This window comes from Urocampus carinirostris, chromosome 11, assembly GCF_059441175.1.
Source record: "Urocampus carinirostris isolate Australia breed hairy pipefish chromosome 11, RoL_Ucar_1.0, whole genome shotgun sequence".
Classification (NCBI taxonomy): domain Eukaryota; kingdom Metazoa; phylum Chordata; class Actinopteri; order Syngnathiformes; family Syngnathidae; genus Urocampus; species Urocampus carinirostris.
The window spans coordinates 11,772,942-11,787,820 of record NC_142359.1 but is presented as its reverse complement, the minus strand read 5'-3'; the positions used below and the strand labels follow the sequence as shown (position 1 = coordinate 11,787,820).

Genomic DNA, 14,879 nt, shown 5'->3' with positions numbered 1-14,879 from the left:
AAGAAATAATAGCAAAATATGAAGAAGGTGTGCGAGTTTCCCTTCTTTCAGGAATACAGCATGGCTTCCTGCAGACAACCGCCAAAGTAAGAAATCCTACTCATAATTCTTTTCTTTATCCTTTAACTGCTCACCACTTGTTGTGGAGACCCGGGTGCTAAATGACGTGTAAACGACCTGATTTTTTTTTATTTTTACAGGTTCATGTTAGCGTAATCTTTTGTACGGAAGATTACGCTAACGCGAACGTACGATTAGCCTGGGTTAGCTTCAGGTTTACTTTCGTGGTAAACATTTAGGGTGTTGGAACGGATTAAAACAATTTTACATTACTTTTAATGGGAAAAAACGACTTTGGTGATTGACCAAATCGGTTTTCGTACAAAGATTATGGTCGAGAACCGAGGTTCCACTGTACATTGTTTTAAAATTGTAAAAATGACAATGATCAGATGAACAGTAAAGAAAATTAGTACTTCGAACACCCTGCGATTTTGCTATTTCCCCCACTTCGAAATCATGGAGGGGTCTGAAATTTTGATCGTAGGTGCATGCCCACTGTGAGAGAGATAAACTAAAAAGAAAAATCCAGAAATCACAATGCATGATTTTTTAACAATTTATTTGTGTGATAGAGCTGCAAATAAGTATTTGAACACCTGAGAAAATGAATGTTAATATTTGGTACAGTAGCTTTTGTTTGCTATTACAGAGGTCAAACATTTCCTGTAGTTTTTCACCAGGTTTGCACACACTGCAGTAGGGACCTTGGCCCACTCCTGCAAACAGATCTTTCTAGATCAGTCAGGTTTCTGGGCTGTCTCTGAGAAACACGGAGTTTGAGGCTCCCCAAAGATTTTCGATTGGGTTCAGGTCTGGGCCATGCTAGAACCTTGATATGCTTCTTGCGGAGCCACTACTCCAATTGAAATTAAAATATTTTCATTGGGTATGGGTGAGTACTGATTCCCGGTATTGTATTGGGCAGATACTCAGCTTTATTTGCAGGTATTGGGAGTCGCGACAGTTGTCAGTAGTAATATCGACAACATGGTATCAAATGACGGTTTCAGCTCCATTAAATTCACTCAATAGCAATATCCATTTATGCTAAATGTAATTGTACTAATGTCCTGATGCACTTACAACTTCGGCCATTCTCCTAGCATTACCTTGTAAATATTTTTGCCTATTTATGCTCACATTCTTTATTACATGTTTATCCTGGAATGCCATGTCTAATCTTGTAGTAAACAAGGATCATTACGTTCATAATGCCAATAAAGATTTGTAATTCTAACCCTCACGATGACGCAGTTCCACGAAGCAACAGAGCAATCAGTGCATCCGCCCTGCCATCTCCTCCACAGACCATCATTTATTTTCCTCCACTTGAAAACCAAGAACCTACTTCCATCTGGCCGGAGGGTCAGCAGGGGTAGGATCAATAAGAGCAGCTATTTATAGAAGATAAACGGAGCACATCTAGCTCAATGTGGTTGCTTGCATTGCCTTCCAGAATAGGACCGCCCATCAAAGGAAAAGCTCATGTGCAGACCCTTTTCGGGGCCATATTCAAGCACTTTTTTAAGGACTTTCAAAGCCAATTTTCCAATTTCTCCAGTACCATTAAAAGAAGAAATCCAGTGTGAATCATGTATTTCACAGAGCCACAAAAATATATCTGTGATTTACATGTGTGATTTTGAAATCTTGTGTGTGCATTTATCAAAACATAGGATTTTTAGATAGGGTGGCAACTCGGCTAGGTGGTTAGCGCGCAGCCCCACAGTGCGGAAGTTCAGGGTTCATAACCAGCTTCCAGCCCCCCCTGTGTGGAGTTTGCATGTTCTCCCTGTGCTTGCGTGGGTTTCCTCCCATATTCCAAAAACGTGCATCTCAGGTTAATTGGCTAGTCCAAATTGTCCATAGGTGTGAATGAGCGAGTGAGTTGTGTAGTTCTCTGTGCCCTGCGCCTGGCCTGCAACCAGTTCAGCGTGTCCCCTGCCCACTGCCCAAAAATAGCTTGGATGAGCTCCAGAACCCCCGCGACCCTACTGAGGATAAGCGGTGCAGATAATGGATGGATGATTTTTAGATCTTGAGTGATTTGCAAGTATATTTGTAGATATGAACAATACTATATGGGAAAGGTGTTGGGTAAAAATGACAGTAGCATGTAGCTTACATTTTCAGTTATAATTTACTACCGGGAGACGCTACCTTTATTTTTTGCATGGCCCCGTCATAAATGTCCATAATTGATGCAAAATCCTTGCACTAATACAGATTTCATAGCGTAGCATGCGCCTGTCCCATAGGGGCAATGACACTTCACAGGACAATGCTATAAAAACTAATACCAGCTGCCGGTAAACACAAGGATTGAAGAAACGCGATGGTAAAGCGAAGCCTCCAGGGAGCAGTGTCGGAGTCATTTTTAAGCAGACTTGTTGAGAAATGTTGCACAAAACTTTCAAGCATTTACAAGCACTTCACCCACAGTTCAAGCAATTTTCTATCCATGAAAACACAAAATTTCGAGAACCCTTTGGAATATATGCGCGATTAATAAAAAAGCTCTCCTACCTCATCTTTAGCATCTTCATCCACTTCAAACACGTGAGCAGCGAGCTTGTCCGCCTTCAAGCCTTTGCTAGGTAAAGATTTCCAAAAGAAGCAGTCAGCTTTCACTTTAACTGTACTAGAAAAATAAACACCACTCTGCACCTAAACCCCCTCTTACCTTGGTAACATGCGGAAGTCACCAGAATAAGCCTCATATTTGTAGTTGATGACATGCCAGTCCGTCTTGTACATGTTGATGCACTTCCAGACACAAAAACAAGAAGAATTTAAGCAGCATGGAATTGCAGGAAAATTCTATAAATGGACTCAGATTCACAGTCCTGACCTAGAATAGTGTGTATTATTTAGCGACTCCAAGTCGTAATTAAATACTTCATTAATAAGAAAAATATACATATTGATTTAAAGGAAGCAAAAACACATTAACTATCATTTAAACATGCACTTTTTTAAATACTGGTAGGTTGATGAATTTGTATTTTGTTTTAACTAATATTAGGCTCATCTAGAGGGAACTGACATGATTGTCTGCCATCTTGCTACTAAGGGTACCACCAAAAAACAAAAACCTTGTGAATCATAAAATAACTGCTGAGACGGATAAACTTTCGACTTATTGAATATGGTTACAGAGATTCAATATTTTACAGTTCAGATTCCAGATATACTGAATAAAGGTGACTAAATTAACATATTTTACATAATAATGAGCGAAAAACTAGGATTTATTTTAGATAATAAACATCTGCTGACAAATATGCAAATTTGAGTAAGCGTTTTTTCTTTTTACATTCACACAACTCTGGCAGCTTTTTCCATCTTTTATTAATGCTTTTCCTTTCTTTGTTTTATTTTTTCCTTTTTTGTTTCCTTTTTCTCTCTTTTTTTTTCATTTCATTTTCCATGTTATCTTTGTTTCTCTTCCTTTTTTTCTTATTTTCTTTCTTATTTTCTTTATTTCTTGATTCTTTCTCTTTCTTTTCTTCATTACTTTAGTTTTTTCCTTCTTTCTTCACTTCTTTTTACTGGCTTTTTTCCTTTATTCTTTACATTTTAGCAAGATTCCTTTTACTTTTTTCTTTTTTTCCCTTTACTTTATTTCTCTTTCCTTTTCTCACGAAAGGTTTGCCCAAAATGTGAGAAAAATGATGCCTCTCGGTCACTTTGTGTCCTTGTAGTTTATATTCTCCCTTCTACCCTTTAGCCCCCGGTTTCAGTTGCACTACACAATAAAGCGACATCTACTTGTCAGATATTACACACTGTTCCTTTATGTTGTACCAGAGACATTGTAGTGAATACCCCTCCCCCTCCCCCAAACACATTTTAGGAAACCTCAACCAAAGCCAGGTCCCATAGCTCTTTGTCAAGCAGATGACAAGAAAAGGCGGATCTGTTTAGCAGAACCTGGCAGAAGTAATAAAGCTTGGACCTCAAACCCAAGCGGTGCTCTTCAACTCCCTGACCTTTAACTGACACGCACTTTACGAGCAAAGCATTGTGGTACCTTTTTGGCAAACAGACTTTTGGCATCCTGTTCTGCATTCTGCGGCACAGAGGGAACCATGGTCCGCCTCTGTCGTGAAATGTGGGACTCCTGCATGGAAGCACGTGTGCACGCGCAGTAAAAGAAGAAAAAAAAGAGTGGAAAACATGTTAGCGGCACGAGATTGTAAAAGCCATTTCATAAATAAATGAAAACATGTGCTTCCTTTGGAGAGAGTTTGGAAAAATCGGGTCTTGAAAAGAAATATTGGATGTTGGTTATTAGTATTGGAGCAAAAAGTACTATATACATGCAATAATTGTACTATCCTACGCTGGGTATCACAAATTTTAAGTCTAGTTATGTTTATTTGTATAGCTGTTAATCACAAGAAGTCTCAAAGGGCTGCAGAGACCATAGACTTTTACAGACCACAGACTATTATTACACCATCCCCTGATCTAAAACCTACATGAGGGCAAGGAAAAACTCAAAAACCTCAGGATGAGTCAAGTCAAGTCATTTTCATTTGTATAACCCTTAATCTAGCAGTATCGTGTAGACACTTCTATCTACCAAGAGAGCTAACTGTGGTCATTGTGCATGCTGTTTACGTTCCACCGGATGCTAACGTTAGCCTAGCGCTAAATCCCCTGCCCACTGCTATCAATAAACAGCAGCTTGCACACCCCAACGGAGCTTTTATCGTCGCCGGCGACTTTAATCGGGCATGTTTAAGGACTGTACTTCCAAAATCCATTCAATACATGGACTGAGCGATTACGGAAAAAAACACTGGACCGTGCGTACAGTAAGATCAAACATCAAGTTGGATCCGCCCATCTCTGTCTGTCCCTCACCCCCTCATACACCCCCTTCTGGAGGAAAACAAAGCCTATACAACAAGGACAGTACAAACATCTTCTTTGTTCCTTTATCTCTTTGTTTTCCTTATATCCTTACTGTAAAATGTGGAACTGGAGTGCCACGTCCAATTTCGTTGTCACAATATATCCCATGTTGTAACAATGACAATAAAGGTATATTCTATTCTATTCTATTCTACTCTAATCACAGGGAGTCTCAGAGGGCTGCACAGACCGCAGATTGTGATTATACCATCCCCTGATCTAAAACCTACATGAGGGCAAGGAAAAACTCAAAAACCTCAACATGAGGAAAATGAAGAAACCTTGAGAAGGGAATGAGATAATCCCCCTTCTGAACTGACCAGGCTGCAATGCATTAAAAAAACAATGAAATTAAAATAAAATAATTAAAGTATAATATAAAATCTAAAAAAAATCAAAAGGATGACCAGGTTAAAATTGATGTAACATTAACACACAATACACATACATTGTCAACATGAAATATAGGTCATTCATAAGCTATAGAATAGAAGTGTGTTTTAGTGTAAATAGAAATGTATTTCCATAAATGATAGGCTCAATTTAATAGGAATTTAACATATGCACCCAAACTAGTCTATACAGACACCTTATTCATATTGCATGTATGGAATATGAGTAAAGAGAATAAAGAAGCAAGCTTCTAGGCTGTTTCTATCAGAATTTTCTGATCTTTTTAAGAAATGCATACAAAATACTCTCTCCGACCGGTGGAAGGCAGTGTAGGAGTTTGTATAGCATGGCAAGTTGGTTCAGGTGCAAAACTGCATTCACTAAACTGTTAAAAGAAACCCGTTAACACCTTCATGTATGGAATATGAGTAAAGATAATAAAGAAGCAAGCTTCTAGGCTGTTTCTATCCAAATTTTCTGATCTTTTTAAAAATGCATACAAAATATTCTCTCCGACCGGTGGAAGGCAGTGTAGGAGTTTGTATAGCATGGCAAGTTGGTTCAGGTGCAAAACTGCATTCACTAAACTGTTAAAAGAAACCCGTTAACACCTTCATGTATGGAATATGAGTAAAGATAATAAAGAAGCAAGCTTCTAGGCTGTTTCTATCCAAATTTTCTGATCTTTTTAAAAATGCATACAAAATATTCTCTCCGACCGGTGGAAGGCAGTGTAGGAGTTTGTATAGCATGGCAAGTTGGTTCAGGTGCAAAACTGCATTCACTAAACTGTTAAAAGAAACCGGTTAACACCTTCAAAGCCAAACATGAGAATCTTCTTCCCTATTGTTTGAGAATTAATGTGATCCTTTGTCATCCATGATTATAATAGGTGGGATAGGTAACTAAGGTTGGCTGAATAATAAAGCATAGTAGTGAAAAACAAAGCTAACAATTTAAAGTTGATATTTTACTGATGTAGCCCGCCTCAGAACAGAAAGTCTGGATCCAGCACCAGCGCCAAACTGAGTTTGACATCCCTGTACTAAATTCACTTGTTTTTATTGTTCTGAGGAGGCGGACATTTTCTCATATGCCGTCTACTAAAACCAAAATACGGTCACGGGGAAAGGTCACGACAATGGCTCAGTGTGAGAAAACGGGAGCCGTGATTCGTCTGAGCCTTAAGCAACTTTGTTGTTGTTTTCAGTCGACAATATGAGGCAAAATGGCCGCCACCTGAGAGATTGGGTTTTGCTTATACAGTGATCCCTCGCTATAACGCGGTTCACCTTCCACGGCTTGGCTGTTTCGTGGATTTTCATCATGCATTGTATTCTGCATTCTGATTGGATAAACGGATTTTAATAGAGAAGGAATGGGTCCTAAAATAAATAAATGTTCTCAGGGACAGTATTTAGTATGTTTATTCATTAAAGGGATGCTTGGGCTAGTAAAAATTGTTTGTTCTATGGATTTGGACTATTTTTGGTCTGTAACCCCCACAATAAACAAGGGATCACTGTAATCCGTGTTTCACACATTCAATATTAGTCTGAACAAAGTGATTGGACTTTGAAAGAAAATGTATCTAGTTGGAGATAGTCTAGGGCAGGGGTGTCAAACAGGCGGCCCGTGGGCCGGATCAGGCCCACTAAGGGGTTGAATGAAATGAAATGAAAATGAAATGATCTGCATTTATATAGCGCTTTTCAAGTCAATGACTTCCCAAAGCGCTTTACAATGTGCTCCACATTTCCCAATAGCGGCCTTGCAGCCATGTAAGGCGCTAACCTACTTATTGGGGGTGTTAGGGGTTCAGTGTCTTACCCAAGGACACTTCAACATGTAACACGGACAAGCCGGGATTCGAACTGGGATCCCTTGCAGGTTGAAATATGTCCACTTGATGTTGCCAAACCCATTTCTCACGCTCTCTCTACCTCCCTTTTTCTCTCATTCTTTATCTCTTGCTGTCTCTTTTTTTCTTGCTTTGTTACTCTGTCTCTTTCTCTCTCTCTGTGTCTTTTTACCTTTTTTGCTCTCTTCCTTTTCACGCTATTTACTTTCACTCTTGCTTTCCCCTTCTCTCCTTCTACCATTCTCTTTTTCTCTCCTCTTTTTTATCCTTCGCTCTTTCTCGCTTTCAATTTCTCTTTGGATTTATTTCTTTATCTCTTTCTTTCCCCCTCTCTCACTATTTCTATTTTTATCGATTTTGTTTCTCACATTCTCTTATTTATCTCTCTCTTTGTCCATTTCTCTCCGTCTTTGTCACCACCCTCTCTTTTTCTCTCCCTCTCTTTTTCTTAATTCTTTGTCTCTCTTTTTCTTTCGCTCTAATCTAGTAGTCCGCCCCCGAGAGAATGTTTGTTCTATCGTGTGGGCCCCCCCCCCGAGTTAAAATGAGTTTGACACCCCTGGTCTAAGGAGTATGACTAGGATTTGGATACAGGTTTTTGCTTCAGTCTTTGGATTGGATTTGTATTAGCCAATCAATTTCAATCCCCGCCCCCAACCGATTCGTAAAACAAAGAGAAAGACATTACCGATACATCGTCGACAGGACAGAGGAGCAGGTCTCGTTGGGGGTCGCTGTGGATCTGAGCCTTTCGCTGGAACACCACGGCCTCGTAGTCTAAAGGCTCAATGAACTTTGGCTGCTCCTGAAGAAGCAAACAAGACAAGACTGTTTTTGCCATGATCAGGAGTTTAGATGATCCAACACAAGATACTTTTGTATTCTGGCTTCCACTTTGTGAGTTTTGCATGAACATCTTTGCTTTCTTTAAAGGGGCTTTACGGAATTTAGAACTTTGCTACTCTCCGCTCCCATCTCCTAGCTTGTGTCGTCATTACGGCCTCAGTCAGCTCATTCATGTTGCGCGTGCATGTACGTGCATTTCTAAGACACGCTCGAATGAACTTTTTTTTATCTTTCTTAGGTTTTGGGTTGGCATTCGGACTCCCCTTGAAGCTGGCCTTTTCTTAATCAACCTATTTTCAGGCGACACTGACAATTAGAAAATTTAAAAAAAAAAATGCAGGAACAAACACAATGTTACTGTCCAGTAATCCACAACCCAGTAATCCCCCCAGCTCCATTCCTCGAACCTAACCTCTTACGCCCCAAACAGCTCTGCCAAAAGTAAGATAAAAACAGATAAGGGCTGCAACAACCAATCGATAAAATCGTTTAAAATCTATATTTGAAAGCGTTGGCAACTAATTACCTCATCAATTTGTCTTTTAGTGAAATATATGAGCTATTAAGCACATAAATCAATGCAGAGAAGGGGATCGCGTTTTGAAGTTGTAAAGTTGTAGTATTACTTTGATCAGAAGAGGGCGCCTTAAGACAATTTGTTTTTGATAAAGTATCTTACTTTTTTTCTTTTAAATCATTTATTATTGAGCATTACACACAAAATTGCCATGAAACAGTCAAACACTAAAGAGTTAAAGAAACAGAAAGTGCTGCAGAATTACAGACAAAAAATATTATCAATTAATAAAATATATAAAGTGAAAAGAAGAAGAATTATGACATGTTCAGCTCAACCCATACCTTTTAGGCATATTGTATATTTTTTGCACATTGGGAATGTTGATCATATTTTAAGATGTAACCCAAAATCTAAATTTGTTGACAACAGTTTTAAAAGCGGGTTTATATTTCTGTTATATTTTTGACTGATTAATATTTTGCTACACATAAAAATTGCACTTTCTTCAATTTTGTTTAAGATATGTGTCAAATACTTGGGTTTTTTCATTGTTCTATATTATGGAATATTCTGTTGTGCACTATTTTTTCATCTGTACAAAACTAAAATATTCTAATATGGGTAGAAATTAAAAATGTGTTTTTTGAAAAATTCAATTCATCGATTAATCGAAAGAGTAATCAACCAATTCATCGATGATTAAAATAATCGTTTGTTGCAGCCCTAAAGCATTTTTTTAACCAAGTTGGCCAATGTTTTACACATACTTAACTCATTCAATAGGTAGGGGTTAGACATTTCTTTCAAATGGGAAGTGGAGATACTAGCCAATTTGACTCATTTTTTAAGGTCTACAGAAAATTCTGTTCTCTAGTTATATAGGCATACATACATATCTATAACTCACCATTGTTTAGTAAACCACAGATGAACATTGCTAAGTTTCTTGAAAATACTCATTTCCAAGAAAATGTCTGAGAAAAACAGCTTTGTGTGAAAGGATGCATTTCAAACAGAACTTTCACTCTGGTGCTTCTCTTTGCATTTGCATACCAATATCTAAACAATGCATTCCATATCCACAAGGGCACTTTGTTTACAAAACATCATTTTATTGCAAGAACACTGAACTAATGCATGGTTTACGAAAGAACTTCTCATTGCCCGACGTGATCACATGATTTCGGTAACTCTGGGGCCACCCACATGTTCTCAATTGCTGGATAGAGGAAGCAAAGCAACACAAGGAAATGGGGGGTTCTTGAGATCTGATCAAAGTCATTCCCGACATCTTGTGGTAATTTATCATACTGAAATCATTCCCAGAGGTTTGATACTTACTGATCAGCAGTGTCAAAGCCTTTAAAGTCGTTTAAAATAAAACAAAAATAAAAAAATATGTATTTTTCCATTTTGGCACCCAGGGACAAAGTGTATTTATACATTATGGCACTTAATAATAATAATAATAATAATAATAATTTCCTTGTATTGTCATTCTGTGTAACAATGTACACAGAACGAAATGTCGATTGCACCCGACCCGTTGTAGCGAGCCGATGCAGCCGCAGCCAACAGAGGGCGCCGCCGACCACTTTTTAAGTCTTAGGAATGACTCGGCCGGGGCGCGAACCCGAACCTCCCAGTCTCAAAGCGGGCGCCTTACCATCTAGGCTACTGAGCTGGTAATGAGTCAATAGAGAAAATATTTAACTTTCAACTTTTAAGGACACCTCAAACAACACTCCCCAACTTTAAAATCTGCAGCGTCTCGGTCCATAAAGTGTCGGATGAGAACATTTCCTCAAATTCCACCATCAATTTTGGTCAGAAAAGCTTAAGACAGCTATGTTAAAAAAGCCGTACGAATCCTCGCCTTTCCGCTCGCGAGCTTTGCCACATGAGGCAAGTTTTACAGCGGGAGTCTGCTGAAGTCGGTGCACACGCTCATACCCAAAAGTAGCAGTTCTCCTTCCTGTCATGTGCAACACGCTCCACCGCAGAGCCACAAGTCACGGGCCAGCTTGGAGCGACACTAGTGGGCCGGATCATGTTTCACACAAGAGGCCAGGGGGGAGGAGGGTTGAGACGTCAACACAGACTTTTCCTACGCTCGCTTGAATTTATATAAACCAGTCACGCGTAGGAATCGACTTGTAAAGGATATATTGTGTCTGAAGACGATATCAGGAAATTCTGGAGAAGTTGCGGCATGTGCCTAAAAAACAAACGCCTGCCCCGACAAGCCTAGGAGTGTGTCAGTAAATGAACAACAGCAGCACAACATAGAAATAAAGGCAGATTTTCATTTGTTACATCAGGTAAAATACAGTCTGGATTTCATTTTCTGGAACATTTCAAACACACTTTGTACAATGATTCTACACATGTGGCTATAATGTAATGATTTTTGTTTATATTTTGTTCTACTGCGTGGGTGGGCAAACTATGGCCTGCGTGCCACAAGCAGCTCATTAGGCTTTATAATCGGGCATGCCAAATGAAAATTAAAATCATACGATAATATCTGTTTAAAAATGGTCCAAAAAGTGAGACTAATTCAGATGTGCCTCTCTTTTCCTTGGTGTCTCTTCTTGTGGACTGCACTTTAAGCAAATAGCTGGCTATATGATTCGATCTGCAACCTCAGTGGAAATGTTTAAATCTAAACTTAAAACTCACTTCTACTCCATTGCATACGAATAACCTACTCCTCTTGTCGGTTGAAAATAGTTTGTGTAATATAGTGTAACAATCTGTGAAGCCCTTTGAGACTCTTCGTGATTTAGGGCTATACAAATAAAAATGACTTGACTTGACTTGACTATACATGTAATTTCATCCATTCATTCATTCATTCATTTGTCTCGAGCCTTTACATTCCTTGTGGCATATGTAAATACAACTTAAATAATAACAGAATGCCTAAAAGGGAGTGGGACGAAGATAACTTAATAAATATCACCCCTTATCTCATATATTGTTGGTTGGTTGTATCCCTTAACCACAAGGGTCATAGAGCACCATTTCCTCTGGTGTGTCTTGGGTAAGTACAGCCTGGTGGCACCAATCCCTCTCCAGGCCAACATATGAACAAAAGTCATGTTTGTTTGTACACCCCTTGATAACAAAGAGTCTCAAAGGGCTGCACAGACCACAGACTACTATTACACCATCCTGATTTAAAACCTACATGAGGACAAGGAAAAATATAAAAATCTCAGCATGAGAGAAATGAAGAAACTTCAAGAAGGGACCGCGCATAAGGCAATTGCACTTCCATATTCTGTCAAATTCACAAGGATGAAAAAAGTATCTGCTTTAACTTAAAACCCCCAAACATTTAAAGATTTCCTTATTTGATGAGAATAAGTTCACTAAAAGTAAATTTCCTGACAGTTTTGTTGGATTGATATTCCCAACAGACCGACAATGTTACATAGCAATTATATATGCATACATATATATATACATATATTAGGGCGGCACGGCAGCTGGGTGGGTAGCAAACAGCCCCACCGCAGCCTCTCCGTGTGGAGTTTGCATGTTCTCCCCGTGCCAGCGTGGGTTTCCCACGGGCACTCCGGTTTCTTCCCACATTCCAAAAACATGCATGTCAGGTTAATTGTCCGGTCCAAATTGTCCCTAGGGTGTGTTAACTGGCAACAGTAATGGAATTCAATACCAGTACTGGCAAAATTCGATAATTGCATGACAATATTAAAGCAATAAAGTAAGGAAAAGTACCAACAATGCTAAGGACAAAATTCCATCAATGCAAGATAACAGATATATATTACAGGACACAAAAGATCCCTGCAGCGCATATTCTTCAAATTATATGCAAAAAAAGAACTTTTGAGCTAGCTCTCTTGACTCTTGACGTATTCAATTCAAATTTAGTGTCTTAAAGGGGAATTACATGACTTTATTTTATTTCCAAATATTTCAAAAACTTTTTGATTAAATGGGCTAATATTAGATGACAGAACATGTTAATGTAGATGTCTGCATGCATAATCATCACTCGCAAGCAAAGCGAGATGGTGATGTTTTTGTTTGGGATTTAGGAATGTATATCTGTTTGTTTGGCTGTTTGTCTGTCTGTCCACCGAAGAAAACGGGGAAGAAGTTAGGCTATGACCACCATATTTTGCTAGCAGTCAGGTAGGTTACCCTAGATGTGAAAAAACACAAAAAAGCTGACTCTGTACTTTTGGTTTTGTTGACTAAGCATCTTCTACCAGAAACGCATGCCATGCTCTCAGGCCAGAACAACACTGAAGATCAACAGCTTCAGGTAGGTTACCCAGAATGTAAAAAATTACTTTTGGAAGATGAGCTTCAAGTGGTCCTCCTCAGTGGTAAAAAGTATAAAGAAAAAAAAGCCATCCAACCAGTTTCTCAACCGCATCAAGCTTTCTTATTCCACTTTCATATCAAAAGAAACGCTCTTCTTTACGGCAACCATATTGAATGGATGCACGATATATTAAATAATAAAAATGTCAACGCTCTTAGCGCGCTAACAGGAAAAGGAAGTCGGTGGATTGTAGGTGAGCTCTCACAGCGCCACCACACACCGGTAGCGGCAGAAAAAAGCACTACAGTACTGTCCTGTACTCGGAAAAAGGTGCACAATACAAAATCTAACTTACAGCAATGTCCGGATATTTTTCGACATCCCGAAAAAAATGTTCGTGTCTACCGTTTTACGTAAGTCGAATGGTCGTAAGTAGGGGAGCGTCAGTATTGGTTTTGCTGACTCAGCAGCTTTCCCAGAAAGACATTCTACTCTCCCAGGACAGAACAAGTTTGGCCAGGATAACAATCTTTCACAATAAGTCAGGTAGGTCACACTAGAGGTGAAGAGGACAATTGGAAAAATGCCACCCAAAAAAACTTTCATGTCTCATCGCGGGTGATGCTTAAATGTATCAGCAGATACAGAAAATCCAATCAATCTTTCATTTTTTCCATAGCCCAGCCCTTCAGCTGAATGTTTCAACCCAGTGCGTCCCACAATTAAAAGTTTGCCTATCCCAGTTCTACTGTAATATGGCATGTCTCAGTATACAAATGACACACTTGTGTCATGTATATAGACAGGGCAAGCCAGTAAAATGTCACATTGGCGGGACATAAAGAGGACATTGATGAACACGCAGCCACAGGAAGTCACTTAAGAGAATTCCCATGAAATCGCCTCGAAACAGCATCCACCATTCAAGCATATCATGCATCAACAAGAGTAAGAGCCCCAACGTATGTAACCATCTCCAGTAGTCTACAAAATACACTTCCAAGATTAGCACTGATCAAAGTATGTAATGAAGTGTTTTTGACACAGTGGAACTAAAATCCGCATTCAGCCACAATGCTGGGTCAGCAGGTTTCTCTCACAATGGCCTCAAACCACTGTAATCCTCTCATGAGTGCAGACAGCTCTGGCTGCCATTAAGACATAAAAAAACAACTCCATATGAATGAATAAGGGCATGCTTGGATTGTGCTTCACTCACTGCACCATGTGGCCGAGTCCATCAGACATGACGAGGCAAGAATGTCCTGTCCAATTGACAGACAAAGGGAGCTGCAGTGGATTGCAGGGCATTGTGCATCCATGCGCTTATCATTGCATATTGTGTACATAATAACAATGTTTTTCTGTCAGTTGATGATACTTTAATGCACATTTCATGGAAGATAAGAACAGACGGAAACAAACGCACAGTAAAACGGTTTGGGGAGTTATAAGAGGGGGGTATTAATGTGACAGTATCGGAGTTTTAGAAGGCTAATATAGATCACGCAGCTCGGAAAGTAGAATACATAAAGAAAATCTTTTCACTCACCACCGGGTCCACGGAGCTCCTCACCGCCTCCGAAACGCTCTGCCGGACTTCCGCCGCCGTCCCGGGTTTACTGAGCCTCTTGGTGAATTTCCGCACTTCGGACATAGTTTTCCGTAAAGGTTCGGTGATTTAGAAACGTAAAACGCGCGTTTTGGAGGAGGGGGTTGCTACTACCGGACCAGCCAGCGAGCAAGCTAGGAACAGCGGGTTGACGTCGCGAGGCGAGGCGGGGCGGAGCGGAGGGTCCGCTTCTCGTGATGCTGATGAGAGGGAGGCCAAGGGGGCGCGACCACCGGGATGCTTTGCTGGCGCTCACTTCCGGGTCTCGTGACAGGAAGTGTTATTTACAAGTTCCACATCTAAAAACAAAAATTGGTTGAAACAATGTGAACTGACAGAGGATATTGTAATGTGTAGA

General features: G+C 39.7%; 1 protein-coding gene across 1 annotated transcript in view; it reads right to left on the bottom strand.

Annotated features, from left to right (window-relative positions):
- dock11 (dedicator of cytokinesis 11) overlaps nt 1-14,660 on the bottom strand; it is an 81,243-nt gene extending 66,583 nt beyond the window's left edge. Inside the window, exons 1-5 of the mRNA XM_088346870.1 lie at nt 14,462-14,660; nt 7,929-8,045; nt 4,097-4,186; nt 2,747-2,829; nt 2,590-2,656 (exon numbers count right to left, since the gene is read on the bottom strand). Of these exons, the coding sequence (XP_088202996.1) occupies nt 2,590-2,656; nt 2,747-2,829; nt 4,097-4,186; nt 7,929-8,045; nt 14,462-14,566 (462 nt within the window). The 5' untranslated portion in view covers nt 14,567-14,660. The remainder of the gene's footprint in view (nt 1-2,589; nt 2,657-2,746; nt 2,830-4,096; nt 4,187-7,928; nt 8,046-14,461) is intronic.
- Nucleotides 14,661-14,879: the final 219 nt, after the last annotated feature.